The sequence below is a fragment of the Pongo pygmaeus genome, chromosome X (assembly GCF_028885625.2).
Source record: "Pongo pygmaeus isolate AG05252 chromosome X, NHGRI_mPonPyg2-v2.0_pri, whole genome shotgun sequence".
Classification (NCBI taxonomy): domain Eukaryota; kingdom Metazoa; phylum Chordata; class Mammalia; order Primates; family Hominidae; genus Pongo; species Pongo pygmaeus.
Window position 1 is genome coordinate 53,762,875 of NC_072396.2, and position 27,544 is coordinate 53,790,418.

General features: G+C 50.1%; 2 protein-coding genes across 16 annotated transcripts in view; both read right to left on the reverse strand.

Moving 5' to 3' along the window:
* The window catches only part of KDM5C (lysine demethylase 5C), a 33,289-nt gene extending 17,716 nt beyond the window's left edge, over positions 1 to 15,573 (reverse strand). For 3 of the 8 annotated variants that reach the window (XR_008496989.2, XM_054470891.2, XM_054470889.2), the window contains exons 1-12: positions 14,826 to 15,533; positions 10,926 to 11,003; positions 8,373 to 8,495; positions 7,894 to 8,064; positions 7,240 to 7,374; positions 6,171 to 6,294; positions 5,892 to 6,073; positions 4,785 to 4,943; positions 1,875 to 1,994; positions 1,585 to 1,743; positions 761 to 942; positions 499 to 661 (exon numbers count right to left, since the gene is read on the reverse strand). Coding sequence is in view for 7 of the 8 variants with exons in the window: in XM_054470891.2 (XP_054326866.1) it covers positions 499 to 661; positions 761 to 942; positions 1,585 to 1,743; positions 1,875 to 1,994; positions 4,785 to 4,943; positions 5,892 to 6,073; positions 6,171 to 6,294; positions 7,240 to 7,374; positions 7,894 to 8,064; positions 8,373 to 8,495; positions 10,926 to 11,003; positions 14,826 to 14,975 (1,746 nt within the window). In the remaining variant the exon portion in view is untranslated. Of the gene's footprint in view, positions 1 to 498; positions 662 to 760; positions 943 to 1,584; positions 1,744 to 1,874; positions 1,995 to 4,784; positions 4,944 to 5,891; positions 6,074 to 6,170; positions 6,295 to 7,239; positions 7,375 to 7,893; positions 8,065 to 8,372; positions 8,496 to 10,925; positions 11,004 to 11,774; positions 11,881 to 14,825 lie in introns of all 8 variants that reach the window. The other 5 variants (XM_054470892.2, XM_054470890.2, XM_063660369.1 and 2 more) reach the window with 4 other exon arrangements.
* A 7,351-nt stretch (positions 15,574 to 22,924) lies between these two features.
* IQSEC2 (IQ motif and Sec7 domain ArfGEF 2) overlaps positions 22,925 to 27,544 on the reverse strand; it is an 88,607-nt gene continuing 83,987 nt past the window's right edge. For 5 of the 8 annotated variants that reach the window (XM_054471681.2, XM_054471682.2, XM_063660680.1 and 2 more), the window contains 3 exons: positions 26,367 to 26,540; positions 25,826 to 25,875; positions 22,925 to 25,227 (listed from right to left, as the gene is read on the reverse strand). In XM_054471681.2, the coding sequence (XP_054327656.1) occupies positions 24,262 to 25,227; positions 25,826 to 25,875; positions 26,367 to 26,540 (1,190 nt within the window). In that variant the 3' untranslated portion in view covers positions 22,925 to 24,261. The remainder of the gene's footprint in view (positions 25,228 to 25,825; positions 25,876 to 26,366; positions 26,541 to 27,544) is intronic. The other 3 variants (XM_054471684.2, XM_054471683.2, XM_054471685.2) reach the window with 1 other exon arrangement.

Genomic DNA, 27,544 nt, shown 5'->3' on the forward strand with positions numbered 1-27,544 from the left:
CAAAGTATGGCAGAGGCTGCTAGTTGTACCGATATTCATTCTTGTCTTCTGTCATAACAACATGATCTCCAGTTTTAAGTGGTACTTGACCATCCAAAATAAGAATTACATTTCCCAGTTTTCCCTGCAGCCAGATGTGGTCATATGACCAAGTTTTTACTAACAGAAGATGAATGGAAATGATGTGTGCCTTTAAAAGATTCGTCTAGCCCTGCACTTCCCCATTTCCCTCTTCCACTGGCTGGAATGTAGATGTGATAATAAGCCACCCCTTAGGTGTTACCCTCAAACACATGGCCCAGAGGGTATACCATCATACGGTGCATCTAATCACTATCATTTTGGGTCTCTACTAGAGTAGTCAAACCTGTAGCCCAATTAAGAACAGCAATGAAGAAAGGGCAGGGGCAGAATCTAGATGACAACCACCACCACCACCATCACAAAGGACATCACTAAATCATTCCTGCCGCTTGTCCCTGTTGCCTGGGTACTCACTGGCACACCATGGGACATGAGGGTGTTGGGATTCATGAGGGTGACAAGTTGGTGCAGGAGGTCAGGCTGGCTATCAAATAGTTCAGGTGTCAGCTTCTTCATCACTTCTTCCAAATGTTCTGCTGCAAGTGAGGGCACCCCATACCAGGTCTTCGGCTCACCCCTGCACAAGTGGAAAAGGGACACACACAGTAAATCACAACTTGGTCATGCAGGGAGCCCACACTGACTTGATTCCCTGGCTCCCCAGGGTCCCACTCACCAGTGGAGGTAGTTAATGGAGTAACTCCAGTGATCCTCAATATGCCAGCAAAAGGCTGAGAAGACCATGCCCACGTAGAGCCAGGGCACCTTCATGCCAGAGATATCTGCATTGATGTGGCACAGTACAGACTGTTCCAACACCGGCATCACATTTAGGTTCCAACCACTGGTAGCATACTCCTGCCAGGTCAGGTATTTGTAAAAAGGGCATGAGGGTTATGCTAAGGAACTGAGATCTTAAGTCATTTTCTTTAGCCTAGGGAACCTTAATTTTGAGGTCAGAGACTTTTTTGAAACATCTTAAGAAACATATAGGTTTTCTCCCTACCTCTCCACCAAAAAGCATACACACAAAATTTCAATTCTATTCACTTCAATTTCTGCGAAGTTTACCGATATATCCATCTACCAAAATACCTCCAAGTTAAAAAAATCCTGCTCTGGATCAAAATGTACCCTTTCTTGGAAGCACAACTAGGCCCTCATTTTCTCCTGTGCATACAAACCCCACTCCCTGAACACTACTTATGGATGAGCCAGGATCTCATATACCTTCTCATTTAATTTTTATAACAAATTTGCAAAGTAGACATTATCCCCATTTTAAAAAAGATAAGGAAATGGGCTCACAGAGGCGAAAGAACCCATCTCATGTTTGTACATGCCAGGTACCAGACTGTTTTCTTTCATCTCATCTAAATCTCATGGCTACATAAGACAGGCATAATTATCCTCATCTTACAGAGATACTGAGTTTCTCAGATACTAAATGATTTGCCTAAGCTCACACAGCTGACACGTAATCATGAATCATCCACTCACCTCCTCTTCAGGGGTTAGGTGCCGTTTACTGTCACTGACAGGGAAACCGCTGCCAAATTCTTTGGAATGGATGTCAGCTCCATACTCAACAGTCACATCTTCCTCAATGCTATTTACCAGCCTCCAGAACTCCTTCTCTACAAGTTCTGTGGGCACCATCTGGGGGAAGACAGGTAGCAGGTGACGACGGCCCATCACACCCTGGACCCACTGACCCAGGTGAGCTGAGACCATCTGGCACCAACACCTATGATCCTAGCCCAACACTACCTCAGCCCTCCATCACCTACATGCACGGGCATGTTGAAGTAGTCAGCTTTAAAGGAGTCGGCCATCTCGCCAAAGCTCTGCAGAGTGTATTCCCGGGTAGCCTGCTCAAAGCCAAAGGCTTCTGGGGGTCGCTTACACTCCTGAAACCCAAAGAAGAACATGTCACCAAAACAGACGCAAAGAGATGAAGAATCCTCCCAAGTGGAACTAGAATGTAAGGGGTAGGGAGGGAGAAGAGCCCTAGGTCTGCACTCAAGGCCCCTGAGGCAGGCCTTACTTTAGAGCTGTACCTTTTGCTCTTACCACTTCGGCTTAGTCTTTTCATTCCCCATCATGCTTTTGCTCAGTTCCTCCCTACTGAAATGGCCTTTTCCACTTTCTTTCATTGGTTCCTCAAAACTCAATTCCAGTCTCACAACTTCCAGGGAGTCATCTCATGCTCTTTTCTTCCTTTAGGACTTTTTCTAAATGGCTCTGACTTTAATATGCTATCCTGTGTTCTTCTGCCACCATTTTTCCTCTCTAGCTAAAATGTGATTCTTTTTTTTTTTTTTTTTGAGACGGAGTCTTGCTCTGTCGCCCAGACTGGAGTGCAGTGTCACAATCTCAGCTCACTGCAACCTCCGCCTCCCAGGTTCAAGCGATTCTCCTGCCTCAGCTTCCCGAGTAGCTGGGATTACAGGTGCCCACCACCACTCCCAGCTAATTTTTGTATTTTTAGTAGAGACGGGGTTTCACCATGTTGGCCAGGCTGGTGTCAAACTCCTGACCCTGTGATCCGCCTGCCTTGGCCTCCCAAGTGCTGGGATTACAGGCGTGAGCCACCACGCCCGGCCTCTAAAATGTGGTTCTATGCAGGGTGCTTAGAGAAGGTTTTTTATGCCCAGACTAGAACTATAAGGCTGGGAAAATGGCACTGAATATTCTAGTACCTTGAAAGATGGAAAACAGGGCCAGGCATGGTGGCTCATGCCTGTAAACCCAGCACTTTGGGAGGCTGAAGTGGGTGGATCACCTGAGGTCAGGAGTTCGAGACCAGCCTGGCCACCATGGTGAAACCCTGTCTCTACTAAAACTACAAAAACTAGCCAGGTGTGGTGGCAGGGGCCTGTAATCCCAGCTACTCAGGAGGCTGAGGCAGGAGAATCGCTTGAACCCGGGAGGCAGAGGTTGCAGTGAGCAGAGATGGCATCACTACACTCCAGCCTGGTTGACAGAGCAAGATTCTGTCGCAAGAAAAGAAAAAGAAAAAAGAAAGAAAGAAAGATGGAAAATGAAGACACTGGCTTTTACAGTATCAAACCCTCCACTAATCCTGTTCTTGAGACTGTCCCAGAAGATAGGATGTGGGTCTACCTCATTTTGTACCTATGTTCATTATTTTAGATGAGAACGATATGTATGTACCCCAAAATCAGACACACGCCATGCTTATGTTTGAAAAATAAATGTCCGTCTGGTCCACTGACTTATAACCACTTAGAGAAGAGAGTCAAGTAGAGTCGACAGTCTTGATACTGTTGGTATCCAAACTCCTCCCCAACTAGAATCTCCACCACTACCAAGGTCAATATGCACTGCCCTGATTTTTCCTCATCTGTGTATGTCTGTCTGTGTGTATGTATGCATGTGCACACCCGGTCTCTACAACCACAGTTAAGTCCCTAAGATAAGGCGAATGTCTGCTCTACAGAAATCCAGAGGGAAATGTAGAAGATAAGTATCGAGAATTTGGGTGAAGGTAGGAAGTTCATGAAATGTACCTGCCCAACTTCCTGGCTGCTTGGCCCTTACTGCTGCTTCAGCTGCTCTCCTTACTGCCCCTATACCCATAGTAGGCATACTCTCCTGCTATACCTCTATTCCTGCTAGTCCTCCACCTCCCAGTCCCAAACAGCCACCCACCTCTCTAGTTAAAGCCTGTAGCACTGCCTCAACCTAAATATAACAACAGGAAAACAACTAAATAAATATTATACCCATGATACACCATCTAAAAAAATTCCAGACCTTGATTAAACTTAATAATATAGAGAAATGGTTATAAAGTAACAAATGAAAATATATAACAAGATCTCAAGCTTGTTAAAGATAGTTACATATTAAGTAATAGCAAAAAGATGAGAAAAAAATATACCAAACTATTAACAATGGTTATCACTGGGAAGACAAGTAATTTGCCTATTTTCCAAAATGTCTTTTTTTTTTTTTTTTGAAGACAGGGTCTCATTCTGTTGCTCAGGCTGGAGTGCAGTGGCATGATTTTGGCACACTGCAACCTCCGCCTCCTAGGCTCAAGCAATCCTCCCACCTCAGCCTCCCGAGTAGCTGGGACAACAGGCGTGCGCCACCATGCCTGGCTAATTTTTGTATCTTTTTTGGTAGAGACGGGGTTTCGCCATGTTGCCCAGGCTGGTCTCAAACTTCTGGGCTCAAACGATCCGCCCACCTCGGCCTCCCAAAGTGCTAGGATTACAGGCGTGAGCCACCGCGCCCGGCCTCAAACTTTCTAAAAAAGAAAAAAAAAAGAACAAAAACTCAGAAATTGAAAGAACATTTTTTTCTTAATAGTCCTATCCTTCAAGTCTCATTTCTGACATTTTCCCTGATTATTACCCTTAGCCATTTTCCTCTCCTCTGAACTTATATATATCTCAGAGCTTCTAACACACAATTTAGCCTCTGTTTATATGTCACCACATACAGTCTAATTACGATGCTTATCTCTCCAGGTGGTCTGGGAGCTCTTAGAGGACAGAAGCAAAGGCTGAATCTCCTGCTCCTTTCTCCCAAAGCTCTGCCCAGCCTAATCCCACCACAGAGACCCAAAACCTAAGACTATGGCTGAGCTAAGAGGCTGCCCTCAATAAGGCCAGATGAAGGAAGGCAAGGAAGCCCTATGAGGCAGATGTGGAGTGGGGAGGCCTTACCGCCATGACACACTTTGGGCACCGCCAGACACCCTTGGGGATCTCAGGCAGAGGAGGCAGCAGGCAGAAGATGTGGTAGTTGTCATCACAGCCATCACATAGCAGGAGCTTGTCATCCTCATCCCCTCGAGAACACATCCGGCAGACATATGACTCAATCTGCCAGGGGAGAAGAGCAAAAGTTCTCCATTAGAAATCCACTGTGTTTGCTGGCTGAATGATTTACAGCCCTGTATAGGCTAGTCATACTAGGTCTGGAGTTCAACTGCATGTATGTAACCATCTCCCCAAATAAGCAGGTAGAGCTGCAAGAGCAGTCTTTTATCATCCAGTCTTGAATCCTTCCATTTTTATTCATCCAATAAACACTTACTAAACCCGTGTTCAGAACTACACTGGACTCTAGCACAAAGACAAGACATGGTATCCTTCCAAGTATATACAGTACTCTAGAGACATGTGTTCATAAAAATTAAAAATTGCCAATAGCGGTCCATAAAGGGCACTGTGGGAGCCTAGAGAAGGAAGCACTCAAAGCAGCTGGAGATAAGGAGGGATGGCCTTGAGAAAGAACTTCATTGAAAAGGTGACACCTGAAACTGGCTGAAACCTGAAGGCAAAACAAAACGTGGCAACAGGGCAGAGCACAGGGGGAATCTCTTCCAGGCTGAAGAAACAACATGTGCAAAGGATAGGGAAGAAAGAGCATACTGCATCTTACGGGGAAAAATGAACATACCTACAAGGAGTTCAGTGTGGCTATAGCAGAGGAGTGAGGTGGGCAGTGCTGGGGGATGAGGCTAGAGGTCAGCAGGGACTGGATCATGCATGGTAATGAGGAGCTTAGCCTTTATCCTGAAGCAATGGAGAGTGAGACTCCTTCTCTGGACCCTTCCAGCACTTCATGTTGACAGCACTTGATCACCCTTTCTTGCTCTTTGTTCCATATGAGTTGGCTTTGTTTCCCCAATTAAGTGAGCTACCTGAGGGCAGGGCCCATGGAGGCCCGCTTTTGTGGTTAATGCGACCTGGTCCAGTGCCATGCAGGGGAATGCTTATTGAAGGGACGAGAAGCAGAGCATTAAGAAGTCAGGGCTGGGTCCTTACAAACTGGGCATTGCTGTGGTTCCTCCGTAGCCTCATGGTCATCTTGGTGCAGGGTTCTGGGCTGTGACTCAGCTCCTCCTTGCTCTCCAGGAAAGTCTTAGGCGATGTTGACTCCACCTTCACATCCCCACCCAACTCCTCCTTCACCACTACTGTGGGGGGACACTCAGGCCCCTCCTTATCTGGGAGAGAGAAAAATGGCTGTAAACACAGGTCTAGGACACTTAGGGCCCTGACTTTTCTCCCCAGGTGAGGCCACCCCAGCCTGTTAGGCCTTACCTTTCTTCCGCAGAGTCTTGTCTTTGGCCATGAGGCCCAGGCCCATCATCTTGGGGCCTGCCCCATAGATCTGTAGCTTTTTCAGCTCTGGATTCTTTTCAATGTCTTCCTCTGTGGGTTCCGGCTGGAAGGAAAGAAGGAAATGAATCAAGACTGCTATCTGGGGCAGACTGTCCCATCCTAAAAGAACAGTAACTCGGACTACATATCACCTGATCTCATGCTGAGGGCTGAGGCACAGATGGGCTAAGCCAAGAACTCAGAGTTGCTTTTTGGAGACTGAGGGTAGGTGAGCTGCCTCCTCGGCCCTCTCTCGGAAAGGAATAAAAGACAGGATATCTCAGTTTTCCCAACTGTAAAATGAGAATATTACCTCCTCCCTTATAGTTATGAGCGGGGCTAGGGACAATACATATGAAAAAGCTAACAGTGTTTGGCATTACCAACAAATGGCAGTCTAATAGGATCTGCTAAATTACATGCTTCGATGAGCCCAGTGACAGTGTCCATCTTGTTCTCTATTGTATTCCCAGTGCCAAGAATGCCTGGCACATAAGCTTCTGCCTGAAGACATAGCTATAAGGAGCTGGGAACAGTGGTACACACCTGTAGTCCTAGCTACTCAAGAGGCTGAGGCGAGAGGATCACTCAAGCCTAGGAGTTCAAGATTATAGTGCACTATGATCAAGCCTGTAACTAGCCACTGTACTCCAGTCTGGGCAACATAGCAAGACCCTATGTCTCAAAACAAAACAAAACAAAAGATACAGGTATAAAGAGAAAGAAGAGTTCTACTTCTATGAACAGAGTAAATCCGGAAAGGAACAAAACAGGCAAGAAGAGCAGACATACAAAAGAGGTTGCACAAACAGATCAAGACCCAGCTCAGCAGCTCAGCTGAGAGGGGAGAAAAAATCAAGAGTGAAGCCAGAGAGAGGCACACTAATGCTCAGAAGAACTCAGAGAACAAAAGACGGGATAGTGGAACAGGGAACACAGCCTTAGCCAGAGGGAAGAAGAGGACTCCCTCCACCTCAAAGCTCTAAGTTCGAAGAAGGGGAGTACTCACATCAGGCTGCAGTCTCTTGGCCCGCCGGCCATAGCTGTTGAACTTGGAAGGCTGCACAGACTGTCGTAGGGGGATGCTGTGGGGTTTGTATTCCTTGTCCTTCTCCTCATTATCAAATGGACGTGTGTTACACTGCTGGGGACAGGTGAGGGGTAAGGGTCAGGACATGGGACTCCAGCCCGCAAAAGCAAGAACTTCCCTCTACCCTCACCCAATGGCATCCAAAGTTGTGGTCCACTCACCTGACCCACACCAATAGCCCCTGTTCCACTGGTCTTTAGCACTGACACCAGCACACATTTTGGGAATTCTCAGTGCCTTTGCTTGTATCACTCCTCCCTTCCAGTCACTTCCTCCACCAACCATCTCCCCAACTAAATCAGACGCCATCTCTTCCCACACCTTCTAGCCTAAGCTCTCCCTTCTCTGATTTCTCTATCAGTTAAAACTTTGTCACATAACAAATAAGCTAGCCATACAGATAACTCCAGGACCTCCGACCCTGCGCAGTGTAGAAAGAGAATAAGCATCACTAGGAAAGAGCAGAGTCCAACTCCCAGGTCTCCAGTCCACTAAACCAGTTTCATTAAGAGCAAGTGTGGAAATCTGTGCTGAAGGGTAAAGACGCACCCTGCCCCACTGTGACATCCTTACCACAAGGTTGGCTCCAGACTGGTACATTTCATAGGGATAAACAATGCGTTCGTAGTGGGAGCGTAGCAAGGAGCCAATATTTTTGCCTGGTGGGTAGTTGAGGCGCTGGGCTACCCGAGCCCACCGACGGTCCTTGCAGATAGCTTCATAACCACCTTCCTCCACCACAATCTGAAAAAAACAAGCAGGAAAAGACATGGATGTGCCATGTGTATTTATGTGAGGGAGTAGGGCTGTAGAAAGGGCAAAAGGGCAATGAGGGCAACTCTAGTTCCTCACTTCACTGGGGGCTATCCCCTTATCCCAACCTCAAATTGCAGCAAAAGATTCCAAGATATTCTGATGACAGCTTGTGTGCTACCAAGCTGTACCCCTTCCATTGCAGCCTAAAGATCTAATATCCAAACTAATGGGGCCCCCAGAGTACCAAGGATATTGGGGTTCGGTGGGAGGGGTGCTTGACAAAAACCTGTTCTTACTTTGCTGAGACTGTAGAGGTCCAAGATCCGCCGTTCTACATTGGGAATCTTTAAGGAGGAGCCCTGGATTTCCCAGAATTTGGCAATCTGGTCCAAGTAGTTCAGTTTCACTCTCGTCTGGGCCTGAAGAAGAAATGGCTCAAAGAGGCTGGCCACCCCCTCCCACTGACCACTATCTTTGGGTCCAATCTTAGGGGAGAACAGAGGAATACAGCAGTCCACACTTTCACTCCCCAGGGCTTCTCCCAATGAACCGGATCCCAGACTCTAAGCAGTGCTTAGCCCCACCTCGCTCTCATTTCTTTTGTTTTTGTTTTTTTGAGACGGTCTTGCTCTGTCGCCTAAGCTGGAATGGAGTGGTGCAATCACGGCTGACTGTAGACTTGACCTCCTGGGCTCAAGTGATCCTCCTGCCTCAGCCTCCTGAGTAGGTGGAACTATAGGCGCACGCCACCATGCCCGGCTAATTTTTGTATTTTTTGTAGCAATGAAGTTTCACCATGTTGCCAGGCTGTTCTCAAACTCCTAAGCTCAAGCAATCCATCCACTTCAGCCTCCCAAAGAGCTGGGATCACAGGCGCGAGCCACCGCACCCAGCCACCTCTCTCTCATTTGTCACCTTCTAGTCAATCAGAGAAGCCCAAGGTCCCAATAGAGAGGGTCACAACTGCCAAAAGCTTTAGATATGTCCTCTAATCTCCCTGACAGGGTCATGTGAGTATTATCATCTCCTATACAGATGAGGAATCAGAGGCTCAGAGGAGTTAGGTCACACAGCAAGCATCAAGATATTTTGGTGCCAAATAATTTGAGCTTTGGCTCTCCCTCTGCTACTGATTTACTATGCTGCCTTGAGCAAATCAGTTCCACTGTAGACTCCTTTTTTCTTTTATTAATAATTATAAAAGGAAAATAACTGCACAGTCCACTTACCCCAGAGGGGTAGACTTAATGAGGGGACCAGTGAAGATCCTCTGCAGATTTCAGATTTATATCTAAGCTCTAGGCATGTTTCAGAGAAAGCAAGCTCCAAAAAGGCACATGCACCTCCTTATGTACCGCCAAACTTGTTCCATGGTAGCTAAAGGGTGAAAGTGCATGCTATAACTATAGACAGAATGGCCAAGAACTAAGAGATGGTATATCAGAGTAGCACTAGCACCTGGCCAACCCAGGACCCAATGTGGGCCAAAGAGACTACGAACAAGATACGTATCATGCTTCCCTGAAATCTCAGTAACCAAGAAGGACTCCCATAGGCCCCAAGTCTATAACCTCCTCACTCCAGTCAGAGGGCCTGGTTCTTGGAAGAACTAGATAGTCATTACCATTCACTACCTTGCCCTGATCCCATTAAGGGGAACAAAGACAGCTCTTTCCATTTCGTAGTTGAGAAAAACTAAGGTCTATTTGTGGAAAGAAACAACCTACAGTTCCTCGGCTGTGAGAACCCTCAAAGGGCAAGGAAGTGCTCCTTTGACCTCAGCCCCTTAGCTTTCTGAAGTTGGCCTCATCCCTGCTCCTTATTAGCCAGCATTCCCTCTATAGAAAACCTGCCCTTGTGTCATGCTAGGCAACATCTTGCCCAAGCTGTACCCCTATAAACCTGACAAGATATATTTTTCTTTTCTGAGATGGGGTCTTGCTATGTTGCCCAAACTGGTCTTGAACTCCTGGGCTCAAGCAATCCTCCCACCTTAGCTTCCCAAAATGTTAATAGTGCCAAGGCTGAGGAACTCTGGTCTAGAACACAAGTGAACTTTTAGGGTATAAGTATTCAGCTGGGCCTGGGCCTAATCCCCCACCCCTTGGACATCTATTAAGATTTGTGGGTACATAATAATGGGGGAGGGAGTGGCAGCATATGCCTAACCTAGAGCTGCCATGGAAAACTCCAGGATCTTACGTGGAACTGGCTTTAGGGAACCTAATCTCACTACCCCAGGGCATTCTCAAGCAGGGAAAACCCCACCTGTCCATGAAAAGGGCCTGGACTTCCTGTACAGAACAAAAGGGAGAAGGAAAATCCTACCAGCCTGACCCCCGGCCAAGTCTCTAACCATTCCAGCCTCCACAGAGCCAAGTTATTGTGTTGTTCTGCCCATCTACCCAAACTCCCACCTTACCAAGCACCCATGGAAGCAAAGTAGAAAGCACAGGGCTGTAGATGAATTGGATATATGAAGCCACATTCAGCTGGCCAAGGAAGAAGGGGTATCAGCCAGTTCCATATTTCCTTTTTGTTGACTCAGCTAGGGTAGGCTAGTTTACAAGGGAGCTTCAGAAGTAGCAAACCTTTGTGAGAAAGGAATATATGTCCCCAGGCTTTGGGCTATCAAATCACAAATGCTAAATGCCCCTGGCTCTTGGTTATATTTAGAGCTCTAAAGCTTCTTCCATGCCCTGGGCACGCTAAAGTAATGCAATTTCACAGAAGAGAGAATAAAGGCCTAGCTAGGTAAAGTACCTCAGCCAGAGAAACTATAAGGGAAGTGGGATTAGAACTCAGGTATACATTCTCCCAACCCCACCACCAGCTCCTAGTCTTCTCACCTCTAGCTCATTCAGCCTCTGGATTCGGGGGGTAAACCTGAAGTTGTCCACTTCCACAGCAAAGGGTGGCTGCCAGTCCTGAGAGGATAGAGAGGGGAAAGGGACTTGAGTTATCTCAGCATAGTGTAAGACCAGAAGTCACCAAAAGCAGCTCGGAATCCCACTGGCACCTTCCCAGACCTCTAGCCACTCCAGACCCTTTAACCTGCAAACATCCTACCCAACCACCCACCCCCACCTCCCCCCAGAACTCACAAGAGTCTAGCAGCCCCTCAAGTCTGCACCCAAGGCCCCATGCACATGCCCTAGGAAACTTCTCCTGAGTCCCACCCAACAGTACAGTGCCAGGATTTCAAGAAATTAAGAGATGGAGCCTCTGTTTTGTTGACCCTAAACCTTCTCCACACCCACATTAACTCCTTATCCCCTAGGCACGTGCTGTAGGACACACAGGCCTGGGAGTACTGGAAAGCACACAGGATCTAGAGTCAGAAGATATGGGTTCATGTTCTAGATCCGCTACTTACTAGCTATGAGATTTTAGCTTTCTGAACCTGTTTTCTCATCTGTGAGGTGGGAATATGAACTCTAGCCCTGGCTTCCTTGCCAGACCAATATGGAAAATTAAAACTAGTTTTCAAATGAAAATGTTATTCAAAGGAGTCATCGTTATGACCTGACATCTAAGGCTGACCACACCTCACAATACACATGCAGGGTAGCTCAGGTCCGATTCTGGCAGGACGTAAAGGTTTGGGCCTTTAATGTTTGTTCTCTCAGTTTAAAGGGCCTGAAATAGACACTGCAGGGAAGAGCAAGGAACAGGGAGCAAGTATGTGTATCACTCACCCAGTCTGGAAGGCTTCCTGTAGATCCTCTCTCATACACCTGCCTGGTACAGGAAGAGGCAGGGGAGGAAGCCCCAGGGGGTGGGGGTAAGTGCTGGGATGCCTGACTGTGGTGGCAAAGAATGGGAGGATTTGGGGAGGGAAGTCAGGGAAAGATCATGAAAGTGGGAGACACTCTGCTCTGCCAAGTTGGAGCTTGCTGTGTCCTGCCCAAAGGTCAGCTGTGAAGAACCCCCTCTCCAACACCCCTTTCCAACCTCCTATGCAGTCCTCTACTTCCCAGAGCCCTGGCTCCTGCTGGGGTAGCGAAATGAACCTAAAGTAACCTAAACCAATGCTCTCATTTTATAAATGGGGAAAGTGAGGCTCAGAGGAAAAAAAGTGAAATTTCCAAAATTACATGCTGAGTTAGTGGTGGGGCCAAGAACCCACGTCTTCTGACCTCTGATCCAAGGCCTTTGCACTACACCAGACATCAATGTTCATACATACATGGATACACATGGTGGGGGAGAGAGACAGTAAAAGAGAAGACAAACTGTTGACCTCTTCTGCATACACACTTTTAGAAAATGGGCTAGAGGACTCATACTTGCATGCATACACAGACCACACTCCCCTGCCCCTACCAGCCAAAGCAGGTGGCAAACATCTGGGGCTCAGTAAGCAGGGGCAAAAAAAAAAAAAAAAGGCAGGCCAAAATGGTATGGCTCAAATCCAGACAAGCTCCCCATGCCCTCTTGCCTCTCATCAGGATAGGGCACTCCCCTCAGGACAGGTAACCCAGCTAAAAAGGTGCTCAAACCCAAAACTCTGGGCACCCTTCTTTCCTGCTGAAGCAAGTTCTAGACAATCAGTGCAACATCAAGCACCTGACAGGAAATGGCAGCCCTGGAATGCTACGGCAGGAGCCATGGATGCAACAGATACCTGGGAAGGCCCTGCAAGCCGCCTGCCTTCATCTCCAGACTACTGTATGCCAAATGTATGTTGGTATTACTGGGATGTGGTGATAAAAAAAGGCTGGCTACCTGATGAAGAAAGCAAGATCCTTCCAAACTCCACTGGGTCTATTCAGGGTACCCACACTCTCCTCCCACCCATCCTTCCCAAGCGTAGCAGTCACCTGCCCAGCAATTCAGGCCACAAACCATCCTTCCTGCAGCAAACCTCCAATTCCCAGGTACCCACCCATATACAGGTTCCCACCCTGGGCCCAAGCATCACTTGAGCGAGTACTTCAAACTTCAACCAGAAGAAGGCCAGCTGCCTAAAGGTGGCCTAGGAGCTGCCATAGAGAAGGAAAAAACAAAACCAAACCAGAGAGCCAGGTATCCTGGATTAGAGAGAAGCACACTGTTGAGCAGGGAAAAGCAGCATAATAAAGGACGGCCTCCTGCTGGCCATGCACACCTGGGACATGTCACTCTTCCCCTTCCTGATGCCCTAAAGCAGAGTAACAACACCTGCACAAGGCCAGCCTGCCTAATCAGTCCAAGATAGAAAAAAGGAATTCAAGCCTCAACTACCCCCTATGTCAGCTACGCCTCTTTTTCCCACAGGCTTGCCCAACCACTTCAGGGAGTGCCTCCTTGAGGCTGCCCAGGACTCCTGCCTCTCCCTTCCACTAGCCTTCCTGACCCTCTACCCACAGCAACTCCCTCACCATGGACAAGGATACCTCAGAAATCTCTGGCCAGACTCCAAGAAGGAAGAAATTAGCTTACCCAATACCTCCTAGAGGATCTATCTGAAACCATCCTAGATCTGTGGCTGAGCACCAGAAAGCACCAAGTTGGATAAGGAGGCCTGTGGTGCCCTCCTCAGATGGGAATGAAGCTTCCTATTCCATTTCAGCCAGGAGACACCCACTCAAAAACACCCTTTTCCAGCAAAGCTCAATTTCTGCCCTTGGAATCCCTGAATAATATCATCACTTTTCCACCATACCAGCAAGGCAGCAGCTTGCCCTAGCCCTTGGGAGACTTCTAGCCTGAAGCCAGGCCTAGGAGGAAAGCTATGGCCTTTGTTGCTGACCCCTGGGAATCATGTTCCAAAAGGGACAGAATTCCATGGCTCCATTCTGTTCTGGGGGCCCAAGAATGCTCTATCCTCTGGGATCTCCTACATCCTGGACCAGAGCAGAGTAGAAATCTTCTGAGAAGGACTCACACCCCACCACCAAGCTGACCGGTCCAAACATCTCCATAGGAAGTCAAGTCTGCAGGATGATGTGCAGAAAAGGCCTTGACATTGCCTTCAACGAGAAAAAGAAGAGGACAATTCCCTGAACCCACCTCAAGGGAGACAGAGCAATCCCTGTGAGACTGATTTCCTGACTGGTCCAGCAGGCCAGGATATTATCATAGATGAATTGGCCTGGCAGGGTATGAGTAAATATGAGTCAACCTACATAGGAATAAACCAATGACCACATCAAACACCCTCACAGTCACAATAATTACCACTTATCTAGTGCGTACTACATACAGACGCTACCTAGTTTAATTCAATCCTCTAAATAACCATTCCTGGGATCCATTTCACGGACTCGAAGAGATTACTTCTACTTTCCCAAGGTCACACAGCTGCTCAGCTTCAAAGTGGAGTTTTGAATTCAAGTCTGTCTCCCTTCAGGACTGCGATCTTTCTATTAATACTATACTATGCTGCCTGCCTTAAGGGAAGTGATGACAACAGATTGGAGAAACGTCTTATTTTTACAGCCTCGACCTAGGTGGCCCGGGCTAAGAGATGTGCGGGGTGCCTCTCTGTGAACTCCCTCCGGCCCACTAGGAATCCCCGTCTTAAACCAGGAGTGATTCTGAAGAGCCGGGGTGGGGGTAGATCTCTGACTCCAGGTCACCTGCGGGCCTCACACCACGAGAGGACCCCTGGCCCAACACCCTTTTTCCGATCCGCGCCGCAACCACAACGGTCCCAGCCACCCCCTCTCCCCACCTCGAGCTGCCCTCCGCCCCAGACTTCGCCGCTGGCTATCCTACTGCTTCATTCCGTCTCGCCGCCGGCGAAAACCGGCCCCGGGGCTTACCGCGGGTGGGCGGATCTTGCAAATGCCCGATTTCTCTGCGATGGGCCTGATTTTCGCGATGTAGCCAAGAGGGTCTCGGAACTCGGCCCAGCTAGGCTCGAACACCGGGCACTCCGGTGGCGGTAGGAAATCGTCGGACCCCGGCTCCATGGTGGGCCCGAGGTCTGGGCCAGGGATCAGGAGGCTTGGACTGCCCTTAAGGACTCATGGCGCCGCCGCTGTTTGAAGCCGAGGCAATGCTCGGAGGCTAGGCCCTAAGCGGGGCAGCCGCCGCCCGCCGAGGGCCTAAGGGGGCGTGTGGCCGTCGTGCTCTGAGAGTCTCAGGCTGACGCTACTGCTACTGCCTCTTCGTCCTGCTCCGTTTCTTCCAAACTGTGTGGTTGCCTCCCCACTACCGCAGCCTTCGCCACTACAGTTACCTCCCAAACGCCGCGGCCTTCAGCGCCGCCGCCGCCATCTTGGTTTGTCAGCGTCTCCCCTCCCCACACCACAACAAACCGGATCCTTCCGCGGGGTGTCCTTCCGAGCCTCGTATACGTTGCGTCACACCAAGCCCTAGGAAACCTTCATATAGTGGAGACCGAGCTAAATAGGCCGGTATGGGTTTCTATTTGGAAGAGGTTACTCAAAAGTACCATCCCCGACTGAGAGAAAATAGTTCATTGCAACGGCGGAGGAACAAGATTGTAATTAGTTTGCCGGATCCTCTTTCCGGATGGACCGGCGGTGCACGTTTAAAGGCCAGTGATGCGCATGCGCGTTATGGAGACCGGAAGAGGAGCTGGTGTCCGTGGGTGGTGGAGTCAAACCGGCACTCCCTCGCAGACCTCAACCAAGTCGCTAGCCCCGCACCAGCGTTCTCTGTCCCTTCTCCCTGGTCTTACCGGTGTGGGCCGCGGAAGGCGGCTCTGGGAGCCTGATTGCTAAGGACCCCTTATGCTGGCCTGCGGGATGGGGGGAGATGTACTAGGCTCCAGCTCTAGACACTGACACCTCTGGGGCTTTGAAATAAGGCAGGCAGGAAGCTGCTCACTCCCCGGGGATTATGGATTTTTAGAATTCTGAGTCCCAAGTAAAGGAAGGAAATCTTTATTTCATCCAAGGTTACAGGTAGAGAGATGGGGTTTCGATTCTTACCCCCCAAAAGTCACTGGGAGTCAGCATTTTAATGAACGCTTTCAACTGTTCTGTATTCACTTTTACCATGTACACATTCGTGGCGTATACTCCTACAAAATAAGCCTGTGTGTATGTATACTTTAACTATTGGATGTTTAGCAACGGCGTATTTATCCAGTGTCTACTGTGTAAAACACCTGTTTGCCCATTTGTGAGCTTACCAAACATCCGTGTACTTTGATTGTATTTATTGTGTATAGCCCCTGTGCATTTGGTACCAACTGTATGTACATTTAGTCCTATCGTGTGCATGTTCCTTGAGCAGTTTCTGAATAGGTTCATTGCAACTACAGTACTTTGAATGAGTATCAAACCAGTACTTTGTACATATACATCAGACATCTACTGCTTGGAGGATCACCTATGTCATTCATCAGCTGTGGACCTACTGCATATAGTTTGAACACCTACTATGCAAATATTTGAGTACTTGTGTACATGCTGATTAAGTAATTTTGTTTTCCCCATCAGACTATGAATTCCTTAAGGGCAGGGACCATGTGGCCTTATACATCCTTAGCACTTGGCATGTTAAGCAGTAAATGCATGTTGAGTAAACAAAAGAAAAATGAATAAATGTCCGTAGTATATACTGACTGAAAAATATGTATACTTTTTGCAAACATTTCCTGTTTAACATATTAAACATCCACTGTAAGCTCGAGGCAGGTAGGGAGTGTCATACCTTCGTGCAGTTAACTGTTCCTAATCAGATACTGTGCCAATTAGGTCCATCCTGCCTACTTCAGGACTGAGCTAAGGACATCCTGGCTGAGGGAACAGGGCACACAGGTAGGAGCTCACGCCCTGGGCTCAAAGAGTCATGCCTTGCAGTCCCACCAGCTCTGCCATTTTCTAGTTTGTAACCTTGAACAAGTCCCAACTTCTGTAATTGAAATGGGGATAATACATACCTTGCAGAATTGTTGTGTACTTGGCACGTAGCAGGCCCTCAGTATCTGGTAGCTGTTATTTTTATTTCTGAGAGTCAACAACCAATATGCCAAAACTCATTAAGAATCTCCTTGGTGTCAGACACTGTGCTAGTGCTTTTGTATTTTTTTTAATCACCTGAATCCTTATACTACCTTGAATGTTCAAGATCTTTATCCCCACTTGGCTCGTGTGGAGACTTGTCCCGAGTAACGCAGATATTAAGTGACATCTTTCTAGTTTTCTAGGTGTCAGGGGAAACCTCAGCCCCTCTCCACCAGAAACACAGGTGGATGATCCAACTGAACAGCTGTCTGGACAGGAAGCAGGAAAACTAGGCAAACTGATGCTAATCACAGTAATATCACTAGCCTCTCCCATGGATAAGCATCTAATTGCCTACATGGCTAGTTCATACCAATTATTTCCCTTAATCTTTGCAACAGTCTTCAGAAAGATGTAGGTGAATTTACCCAGTCTGTAGATGAGGAACCAAGTTCCAAAAAGATTAAACAACTTGCCCAATGTTACACAGGAAGTTGCTGACTCTGGTCAAATGCTCTTCCTGTCGTTTGCCCTTACCAGGAATGGAGGAGGTGAGGGAAAAGGGAGCTGCTGGGGTGGGAGGTAGGGTGGTGGGGCAGGGCCCAGTCCTTGGCAATACGGGGCATGCAGGGCCTGGAGCTTGGACTGCCCATCGGGTAGCACCCCCAGGCCGCCGTGGCTGTGACCGTGATGGTGGTGGTGGTGGTGGTGCGTGGAAGAAGCAGATGAAAAGGAGGCAGAGGCCTGGCCAGAGAAGGCTGAGGAGAATCTAGAAGGTGGGAGAATACGGTAGATCTTAGGCTGAAGGAAGTTCAGCCTTTCCATCTAGAGGCTCAGGGAAGTACAAAGAGCATGAATCAGGAATCAGGAGGCCAGATTTTGGGTCTCAGCTCTGCACAGTCTTCCTACAGCCTTCTTTGAGGTCCTTTAGCCCAGACACACCCGTCCTGGAAGATTAAATAGAAATTATGTAGTCTTTGAAGCCAATGAGATCGAATTTATTAGTTTACAAATATTTATTAAATTTCTACTATGCACCAGCAAATTTTCTGGGCACTGGGAATATAATGGTGACCAAGACAGATGTAGTCTCTACTTTCCTGGAGCTGACATGCACCCACTGAGATCTGCCAAGTACCTCACCTTCCTGAGCCTTGATTTTCTCCTTTATATAATGAAGCTAAATAATCCCTTCCTCACAGTGTTGTTAGGAGGATTAGAGATAATGATGACTGCCATTCATCAAGGGCCAGGTGCTGTGAAGTAGGTATTGTTATCCCCATCCTACAGATGAGGAAACTGAAGCTCAGGGAAGTATAAACTTACTCAAGTCACATGGCTAGTAAGTGGCAGGACCAGAACTCGAACCCAGGTCTGTCTGACTGCCGTACAGTTCTGCCTGTAAGAGTCTCAGATGGTGCTCCTCATGTAGTAAGGCATTCAGGAAACGGGTTTGTTCCCCAAGCCATGGGTCTTGCTGGGGGCCAACCGGAGTCTAGACGCTGGGGACTTAAGAATTGGGATGCATCAGGGAACTCACTCCAGGCTGGAGGCTGGCTTGGCCTCACCCATCCACCCTGGAGACAGGGTCTGACATGGAGTTGGTGCAGAGCAGTGACTGGAAGGCTCGTCTGGGCTCAGAACCACACTCACCCCATTCATGTTTTGTGGATCAACTGGGCTGACATTGACTTTGTATCTCACTTTTTTTGGTTTGTAAAATATGATCTCTTCCAGTTCTGAAGTAGGTTTGAACTGTTGGTTCTGATTCCTAAATAGCCCTAGAATCCATCCCCTCCTCCTTGCCATCTTCCACTAGCCTGGACTCTTAAAAGAGCCTCCTAAAGGTATCTGTGTGAACTCATGGTTTATTAGACAGAGACAGAGAGAGAAATATCGATGTCTAGTATAGAAATATAGATGTATAGTATGTGCTTATACATATACATAACAATAAAATGATTTATCCAAAATAATGTTAATTCAAGATGGATTATGATAGTAGTGGATTACAACTCACTGGTTAAAATAAAAATCCATGACTCCACATTGATATAAGTAAATAAAGTGAGAGAAAAGGGAAAGTAGAATTCTAAATTGTATAGAAGGAATGATGGAGCTAGAAAATCATCAATGGATGCTCAAACCTTTACAAAATAAAAGAGCAAGCTCTTAAAATATTGCTGTAACACCTAGTGCCCAAATCTTGGTTTCTAAATGTCATTCTCTACTGAAAAGAACCAGGGCTCCTTGGAAGGGCTCAGAAAAAGATGGAGATGTGCCACAGGACACAGGGGCTTAGAGGGCTTCCTACTGGCCAAATCTGGGGCTGTGAACATCAAAATAAAGAATGATGTTAATGGGTTATATATAACCCATTGAGTAAAATAAACAATCATTAAGTCCATAAGGATATAAATAAATAAATGTAGAAGGGAAAGCCCTCCCTTATAGTGGAAAGCCAACTAAGACATGCCCAGGCCGGGCGCAGTGGCTCATGCCTATAGTCCCAACACTTTGGGAGGCTGAGGTGGGAGGACTGCTTGAGGCCAGGAGTTTGAAACCAGCCTGGGTAACCTAGCAAGACCTCCATCTCTACAAAAAATTTCTAAATTAGCTGGGCATGGTGGTGTGCGGCTGTGGTCCCAGCTACATGGAAGGCTGAGGTGGGAGGATCGCTTGAACCCAGGAGTTTGAAGCTGCAGTGAGCTATGATCGCACCATTGCACTGGGCAATGGAATGAGACCCTGTCTCAAAAAAGAAAAAAAAAGACATATTGAAAGAATGATGGCATTTGAAAATCACGATTTGACAGCCTCAGCCGTAATAATTGTTCCAGCGAACGCTAAAACTAGTGAGTAAAAGTTTAAGGAGTAACAACATTTCCATTCATCTATCCACAAGATACTCACCCATTACAACGGGGAAAGTGGTAATTTTACAGTGGAGGTACTAGATAGCCCAGTTTGTTACCTGGTCTTACTTTAGCTGCTCTGAGGCCAGCGTGACAAACCTGTTGGCAACAGAGTAACAGGGAGCGACTGGGGATACCTGCCTGTCTCCACGCGGTGCCATGTGCTGTGCCCACCGCTGGAGCTCCAGCTCCCATTCCTTTCTTACTGTGCCACTAACACATTGCATTCTCTCACACCTCCAGGACTTTTCATGCGCTGCTCCCTCCCTCCCTTCTCTATCAGGCTAAGTCCTATTCACCCTTCAAGACTACTCCACTAAAAGGGGCGGCTCCAGAAAATGGTGCCTGACCCCACCCACACACCCCAAGTTGGGTTTTCCCCTCCTTTATGTTCCCACATACCCAGGGCTTCCTTCTGGGCCTGTACTTATTTTATCATCTTCACATTATCCCCACCAGGCTGTCTGTCCACTCCTGAAACTCTTGTCCTACACTGTCTGACGTGGCAGCTACCTACCCACGTTTGCTTATTTATTTACATTTAAATTGAATAAAATGAAAAGTGCAGTTCCTCAGTTGCACTAGCCACGTTTTGAGTGCTCAGTAGCCACATGTGGCTAGTGGTTACCGTATTGAACAGCACAGGTATGGGACATTTTGCTTATCACAGACAGGCCTATTGGACAGCACTAGAGAACAAACATAAGAACTCTGAGATTCTAGGACCTTTGTCCTTTGTTTTTGTTTGTTTGTTTGTTTTTGAGACAGAGTCTCGCTCTGTCACCCAGGCTGGAGTGCAGTGGCGCGAGCTCGCTCGGCTCACTGCAACCTCCGCCTCTCGGGTTCAAGCAATTCTGTTCTTTGTTATGTGTTGTCTGTCCCCATCTGCATCCCCAGAGAGATTGGCAGCAGCACCTTTGATGTAAGAATAGTCAGTGGGCTTGCTGTCTTCGGGTCCTCAGAGAAATGGGGAGGTGAGGAGATGAACTACCCCCTCCACAGTCTGGACAGTGCATTTCTGGAGGGGTGGAGGGGGTGAGGAGCATGGACAGCCCAGCGCTGGGACTGCAATGAGGACTGGAGGAGAAGAACTTAGGAAACAGTTGAAGGAAGCATGAGGAGCTCCCAGAGGGGCCCGGAAACTTGGTACACAGGTTGCATCAATCAATAAATCAACCAATGCAAAGATATCTAACTCTGAGACTTAGAAAGAACCATTCGTTCATTCATTCGACCAACAAAATTTTAGTGCCATCTGTGCTGTGCCAGGCACTATATGGGGCAATGTTCTGGATGGAGATGATTCAGACCAGTGTCACTCCCAAGCCACTTAAGGCCTGGTGGGGAAGGATCTCAGAGTATGTGATGAAGGACACATTTTGTGAAGGATGGGTTCTTCAAGCCCATCTTGCAAGGGTTGGGAAAACCTTCATCAGGGATGTTGGGGGGAGTATTGTGGCGGGGGGAAAGGCACAAGGAAAATGCTGAGTTTGGAAAGTACACAGAGGCATTTTTGGGGAATAGTAAGTGGATGGCCAATGTGTGGATGAGGAATGAGAGTGAGGACCACAGAGATTGGCTGGGCCACCTTGTGGAACACCTCCCATGTCAAGATAAGTGGTTTCTGTAGGTGGCTTACTGTGTGTCTGGCATGAGGTAGGCACTTCACATGCATCTGTTAACTGTCCTGCAAGGTTGTTATCCCCATCTTACAGGTGGAAGGCCAGGCTCTGAAGGGCTAGGTGACTTGCCAAATGCAGCACAGGCAAGTCACTGAGCCAGGATTTGAGCACTAAAAGCTGAGCTTTGGAAAAATGCAACCAGAATCAAGTTGAAGGTGGGGAAATGATCGTGCAGCTTGGTCCAGCAGGGAAGAAAACTAAAAAATGTTGATTGGACTTGATTCAGGACCCTGTGGGTCTAAGCTCTTCAAACCCTCAAGTCTGGTCCATGAGGCGGCATCAAATGCGTAGGTGGCCCCAGCTGCTGCTTTTGCTAGTTGTCTTCCCTGGGACACCTTTAAACATGCATACAAGGAAGAAAACAAAGAATTGGTCTGAGCTGCTAAGAGTGCGTCCATCCAAACCATTCCCTTTTAGAGGCCATTCCAGATTCTAGGAAGGCAGCAAAAATAGTGACTGAATGCTGCTTCTGGGGACCCTGCTGACTCTAACCAAGAACCATGGCTCAACCCCACTTCTCCTGCGCTAGGCTAAGATCCAGGACATAATCAGTGATGCTAGAAACACGTCCGTTTCGGAGGGAAGAGGTTTGGGAGGACTGGAAAGGGCCCTGGGGCTAGAAGTCAGGAAACCCCATCCTGACTTGCTGAGCGGCCTCGCGAGAGACTCTTCCCTTCTCTCAGCCTGTCCCCTTCTCTGTAAACGAAAGGGAGTCCAGCTCTTTGTTATCTGACATCCTAAGTATATATGCAGAACTCTTAAAATGTATCTAGCCCTGTGCCTTCCAAATCACTCCCCTACCCTCAAGGATAGAAATGTGGCCAGCCATTGTGGGGATGAGGGAGGAGCTCCAAGGCCAGGCCAGGCCAGGCCAGCCACATCCAGGGTGAGAGGAGATGTCCCAAGAGTGGAAGGAAGCATTCATCCTATGAAAGGAAGACAAGGGAACTAACTTGCTCAGCTCTGTCCTGGCTCCTTGGCATCCATTACCCCTGGGAATCATCATATCTCCATGTGGCAATGGCTTATCACCCCAAGTTTTACACTGAGGAAACTGAGACTCAGAGAGGGTGACTCTCCCGAATTCACATGCCTAGGAAGTGAAAACCCCGGGATGTGAACTGGATCAACTCCAAAGCCCATACTCTTGCCATTCTGTCGCGCAAACTGTGTATGAAATGAGATAGGAAAACCTCCCTCACTCCCACCTCCCTCCAAGCAAAGCATCTCGTCCACCCAGGTGCCTGAATTTCTACCATTAGCGCATTGCCTCCCTGGGCTATGGCCTCTCTCCATGGGCTCCACAGTGGGGAAGGGGCGCAGAAGTAGGAGGCAGAGGCAGGAGGTGAGCACAAGGTCTTTTATGAGGCATCAAATATACATTCTTATATACAAGGAGGAAAAAAGACAATGCCTGAACCCCAGCTCCTCTCCATACAGCCCCTCCCACTGCCACCCTCCCCCGCCCCCAAGCCCCGGTGGCCCTGGCCCTTCGTACAGCCAGGGTCCGTCTGTCTGTCTATACTGCAGCCCATGGTGGAGAGGGGAGAGGGAGGCAGGAGCTGAGTGAGGAGCTGGATATGCGGGGCAAGAAGAGGAGCTGGGGCTTGTAAAAAATATATTTATAATAAATAAACAGGGCTGCAAAAGGGCTGGAGAGGCAGCGGAGATTCTGACGGACAGAAGGACTCAGGCATTCTGGCTCCCAACCCCAGCTCTGATGGCTTCAATCTGCCTCAGGAAGGATATCTTGGGCTCATGGTGGCCCTTTGGGAGCCTCTCTCCCCAGGGCTGATGCTGGGTGCCCTGCCCCAGCGAGGTGTGTGTGGGCGATATCTGTAAAGTGCATTGTCTTCAGTTGTAGGTGGGGTAGGTGTAAGGGAATGGGGGGGGGCATGCAATATGGGTGAGGGAGGGCAGTGCCCTTCTCATCCCAGACCTGAGCCCCCCCCAAAACCTGTCTGGACTTTGATCAGGATAAGAACGTTGCAGGGCGAGGCAAGTTCCTGAAGCCGAAGAGGTCTGGGCTGGGGCCTACTGGAGAAAGGGCATAGACTGGCTCGAGAGAGGAAGCACTGCCCCACGTGGGGCCAACACAAGCAGGGTCCCACCCACAGAGTGCATCAATGGTCCATGTCCTCCAGCAGGCAAAAAGACACATGGAAGTGTGTGGTCAGGCCCTGAGGTCAGAGAGAGGGCCGAGCCAGCTGAGGTTTGGCCACAACTCTACAGAGCGCTCTCCTAGCCCCACACGGCCAGAGGAGCCCCGGGGAAGCCTTCACCCCGACAGCTCCGGACACCTGCCCTTCTCCGCCAGCCAGAGCTCACAGAGAGCTCACACAGGCCCAGAGGTCTGAGGCCACAGAGCTAGACCTCCAGGGAAAAGTGGGGAAGAAGACGGGAGAAAGAGAATGAGGATCTCTGGAAGGCCCTCACCACTCCCCAGCGCTGGAGCACCCTGAGTCCAGGCTTCAAGTGGCGAGGATCCTCGAATCTGGAAGGAAACCCCGTGGCAACTGCTGGGGGTGAGAGGATGGGTCCCAAGGCAGGGAGGACATGGGGAGGAGGACGTTGCTATGTGTATATATATTTTTGAAAAAACCAAGGAAGCAAAGAGGGTGCAAGGTCCCTCTCCTGTGGTTCCCCAGACTTTCCTGTTCCCCAGCTCACTCTCTCCATTCATCAGACCACGGTGCTGATCCGGCTTGGCTTGGCCTTGGGGTTTGCACTGGGGGGGTTGGCTGTGCCAGGGGGCCCAGAGGCGTGCAGCGGGCCATGGGGGGAGGTGGGTGGAAGGGGTGAGTGCGGGGTGTGAGGGGAGGGTGGGGGGAGGGGTGGATAGGAGGGGTGGGGTGGGATAGGTGAGTGTGGTGACAATGGTGACTGGGGGTGGTGGGGGTGGGAGTAGGAGCCCCCTGGTGGCCGGGATCCAGGGCCCCCAGCCGCGCCTGCTGCTGGCATCATCTGTGGGTGGTGGCTGAAGATGAAGTGCTTAGGGCCCTGTTTGTGGGCTGGAGGGTGCTGGGGGGCAGGACTGTACAGGGGCAGTGGGGATGTGGGCTGGTGCAGGGGGTGGCGGCCATGTGGAGCAAACTGAGGGTGTCCTCCAGCCCCCCGTCTGGGTGCCCTGCCTGGCCGGCCCAAGGTATAGTGTTGGGGCCCTGGGACTGGGCCATGGGCGTGGAAGTGGCGATGTGGCCCCACAGGTGGGGCTGAGGCGGGAGGCGGTGGAATGGAGCCCAGCTGGGGCAAGGGTGGGGGCTGCTGGGGAGGTGGGGGAAGAGAGGGCTGCTGGGGTGGGAGGTAGGGTGGCGGGGCAGGGCCCGGTCCTTGGCAATACTGGGCATGCAGGGCCTGGAGCTTGGACTGCCCATCAGGCAGCACCCCCAGGCCACCGTGGCTATGGCCATGATGGTGGTGGTGGTGGTGGTGGTGCGTGGAAGAAGCAGATGAAGAGGAGGCAGAGGCCTGGCCTGTTGGCGGTGGTGGCATCTGGAAGGGCCCCTTGCCCCGCTTGCTTCCAAATAGGGAGCCCAGGAAGGATGAGGAGTTGGAGACGGGCCTCTGGCTCTTGTACTCCTCTGGCGGCGGGGGTGGGGGCGGAGGTGGCATCCTCTGGTGAGGGCGTGGACTGCTAATAACAGACCCCTGGAAGGGGGGAGGGGGGAAGTCAGGCCAGGCTAGATGCCCTAAACCCCCAGCCCTAAATTCCACCCCTGTCCCTGAGGGCTGGAGCTGGGGAGACAGCAAACCCCAAGTTGTAATAAAAACCAAATCACGGTCCTGTACGCGTATGTGGAGCTCCCCAGCTTGCAAAGCTCGGCTGTCACATCCACTATCTCAGCTGAGCCTCAGCTGGGAGAGGAGAAATTAGCAGTACCTCCTCCTCATCCCCATTTTGCAGGCAGGGAAAAGGTTAGGCCCAGAGAGGCAGAGTGACTCGCCCAGGGTCAAAGAGCAGGACTTGGAGGTAAGAGCTTCTCGCGGCCCAACTCCAAGGGCATCCCTACTCGCCGTCGGCCCTGGGGTTGAGAGGGGGCACGGGAGAGTGGAAGACAGACTGAGAGACAGGCAGAATGAGGACAGACAGAGTTGAGGACAGATGGAGAGAGTGGTTGGCTGGGAGAGGCAGCCGCACGGTTCCCAGCAGGGAAGAGGGGGAGCAACAGGTCCCCTCCTCCTCTGGGTCTCCATGGCCGGGGCAGGGCTCATGCAGAGGACGAGTGGGGCAGGAGCTGGCACTTACTTCGATGGTGCTGTCCAGCGATCCCACGCTGTTACGCCGCCCCCGCTTCCCTGCACCCACAAGCAAGGAGCCCAGCGTCAGAGCAGCAACCCCCCCTCCCTACCCTGCTGGGCTCCAGAGCTGGGCACCAGGACTGGGCCCCTCCCGGGGACAGACACCCCATTATCCCTTTCCCCCATTGAAGAGGGGGAGGCGGGGAGGAGGAGAGGTGGAGAAGGAGGAGAAAGAGGAGGAAAAGATGGAGAAGGAGGAGTGGAGGTACAGGAGAGACAGAAGAGGGAGAAGAGGAGGAGAGGGGGAGCAGCGAGAGAGAGGGACCAAGACTGTGGCCCCGCTTCACATTCCCTGGCCCAAACGCTGGGCTCCCCCTGCTCTGACCTGGCTCCCAGGCCCCCCGTGGCGCAGCGCCCAGGGCTCTGGGTGAAGGCAGGGTGCGTGCATGTGTGGCAGGTGGAGGGAAGGCTGGCGGCCAGTGACAGGAGGCAAAGAGGACACCCGGTCCCGTGTCTCCCCAGCCAGGGCAGGGGCCCAGAGGGCTCACCTGCGTCAGACAGGTCTCGCAGGGAACTGCTGAGTGCGCCCCGTTTGAGCCCATCGCCTGCCCCGTAAGTGTCCTCCAGGCTACTGCGGGCCATCGTCCCATTCACTGAGTCCTTGGCCCCTCCAGGCTGTGAGGCGTTAGGCCGCATCATACCTTTCTGCTTCTCCAGCTCCGCTGGGTGGCAGTCGGGGAGACAGGGAGCAAAGGTCAGGAACAGGAGTGAGAGCCCATCTGACTGACCTTAGCCCTCCATGGGCCATCCTCCTTCCTCCTCCCTCCTCCCACCCTCTGTCCCCAGGCTTCCTGTTTTGCCCCTTGGACGACCAGCCCTTGTCTCCCCCAAAACTGCAGCTCCATCACCGAAGCACCCTTAGTGCCCAGCTCCCGTCTTGCACCCTCCCTTCCTGCTCAGCCTTCCCTTCATCCCTCTTGGTGCCTGCTCTCCCTGTTCCCTTTCCCTTCCTTTCCCCCTTCTGACTTCTCCCCTCCCATGCCCTCTTGCAGTCAGGTCTCCCAAAGCACCCCTGCCCTTCAAAAAAGAGCTTCATGGCAGACGGTTCACAGTAAGGACGGGAAGGCCCTTCTAGCCTATGGCAAAGGGCAATCTTTCCAGAGTTCAGTCAGTTCTCAGATACCTTGCTCCGGAGCAGAGGGGCTCCTGGAAGGGCAGGAGCAGGAAACTGACAGGAATCAAATCCTCTATTATGTGCCAGGCAGTATGCTGGGCGCTACACATACTTGATCTCTCTCAATCCTCACAACAGTTCTGAGGTCAGTATTAGCATCCACATTGTGCAGAGGAAGAAACTGAGAATCCGAGAAGTCTTAGAGCTTGCCCAGGGTCATACAGCTGGAAATGGCGGAGCCGACATTCTGGAAGCAGGTCTGCCTGATTCCAGAGCTTGGGTGCTTCCGGCCTCCTACAGCCCCACCTCCCCACGGAGCTCATAGAAACACGTATCTACTGGCCTCCCCTCGTCTTGGGCTGCTAATCCCTCTCTCAGGATTTCCCCAGGGTCTCAAAGGATCTGGTGAACTGAAATTTCTATCCCTGCCTCGCTGAGGAGTAGAGTGGCCCTGGAGCTGTGAAGGCCTCACCAAGGAGCTGTCCGCCGCCTCGTCTCTCTCTTTCTGTCTGCCTGCCTCTTTCTCCTTAACACCATGTTACTTAACTGTGA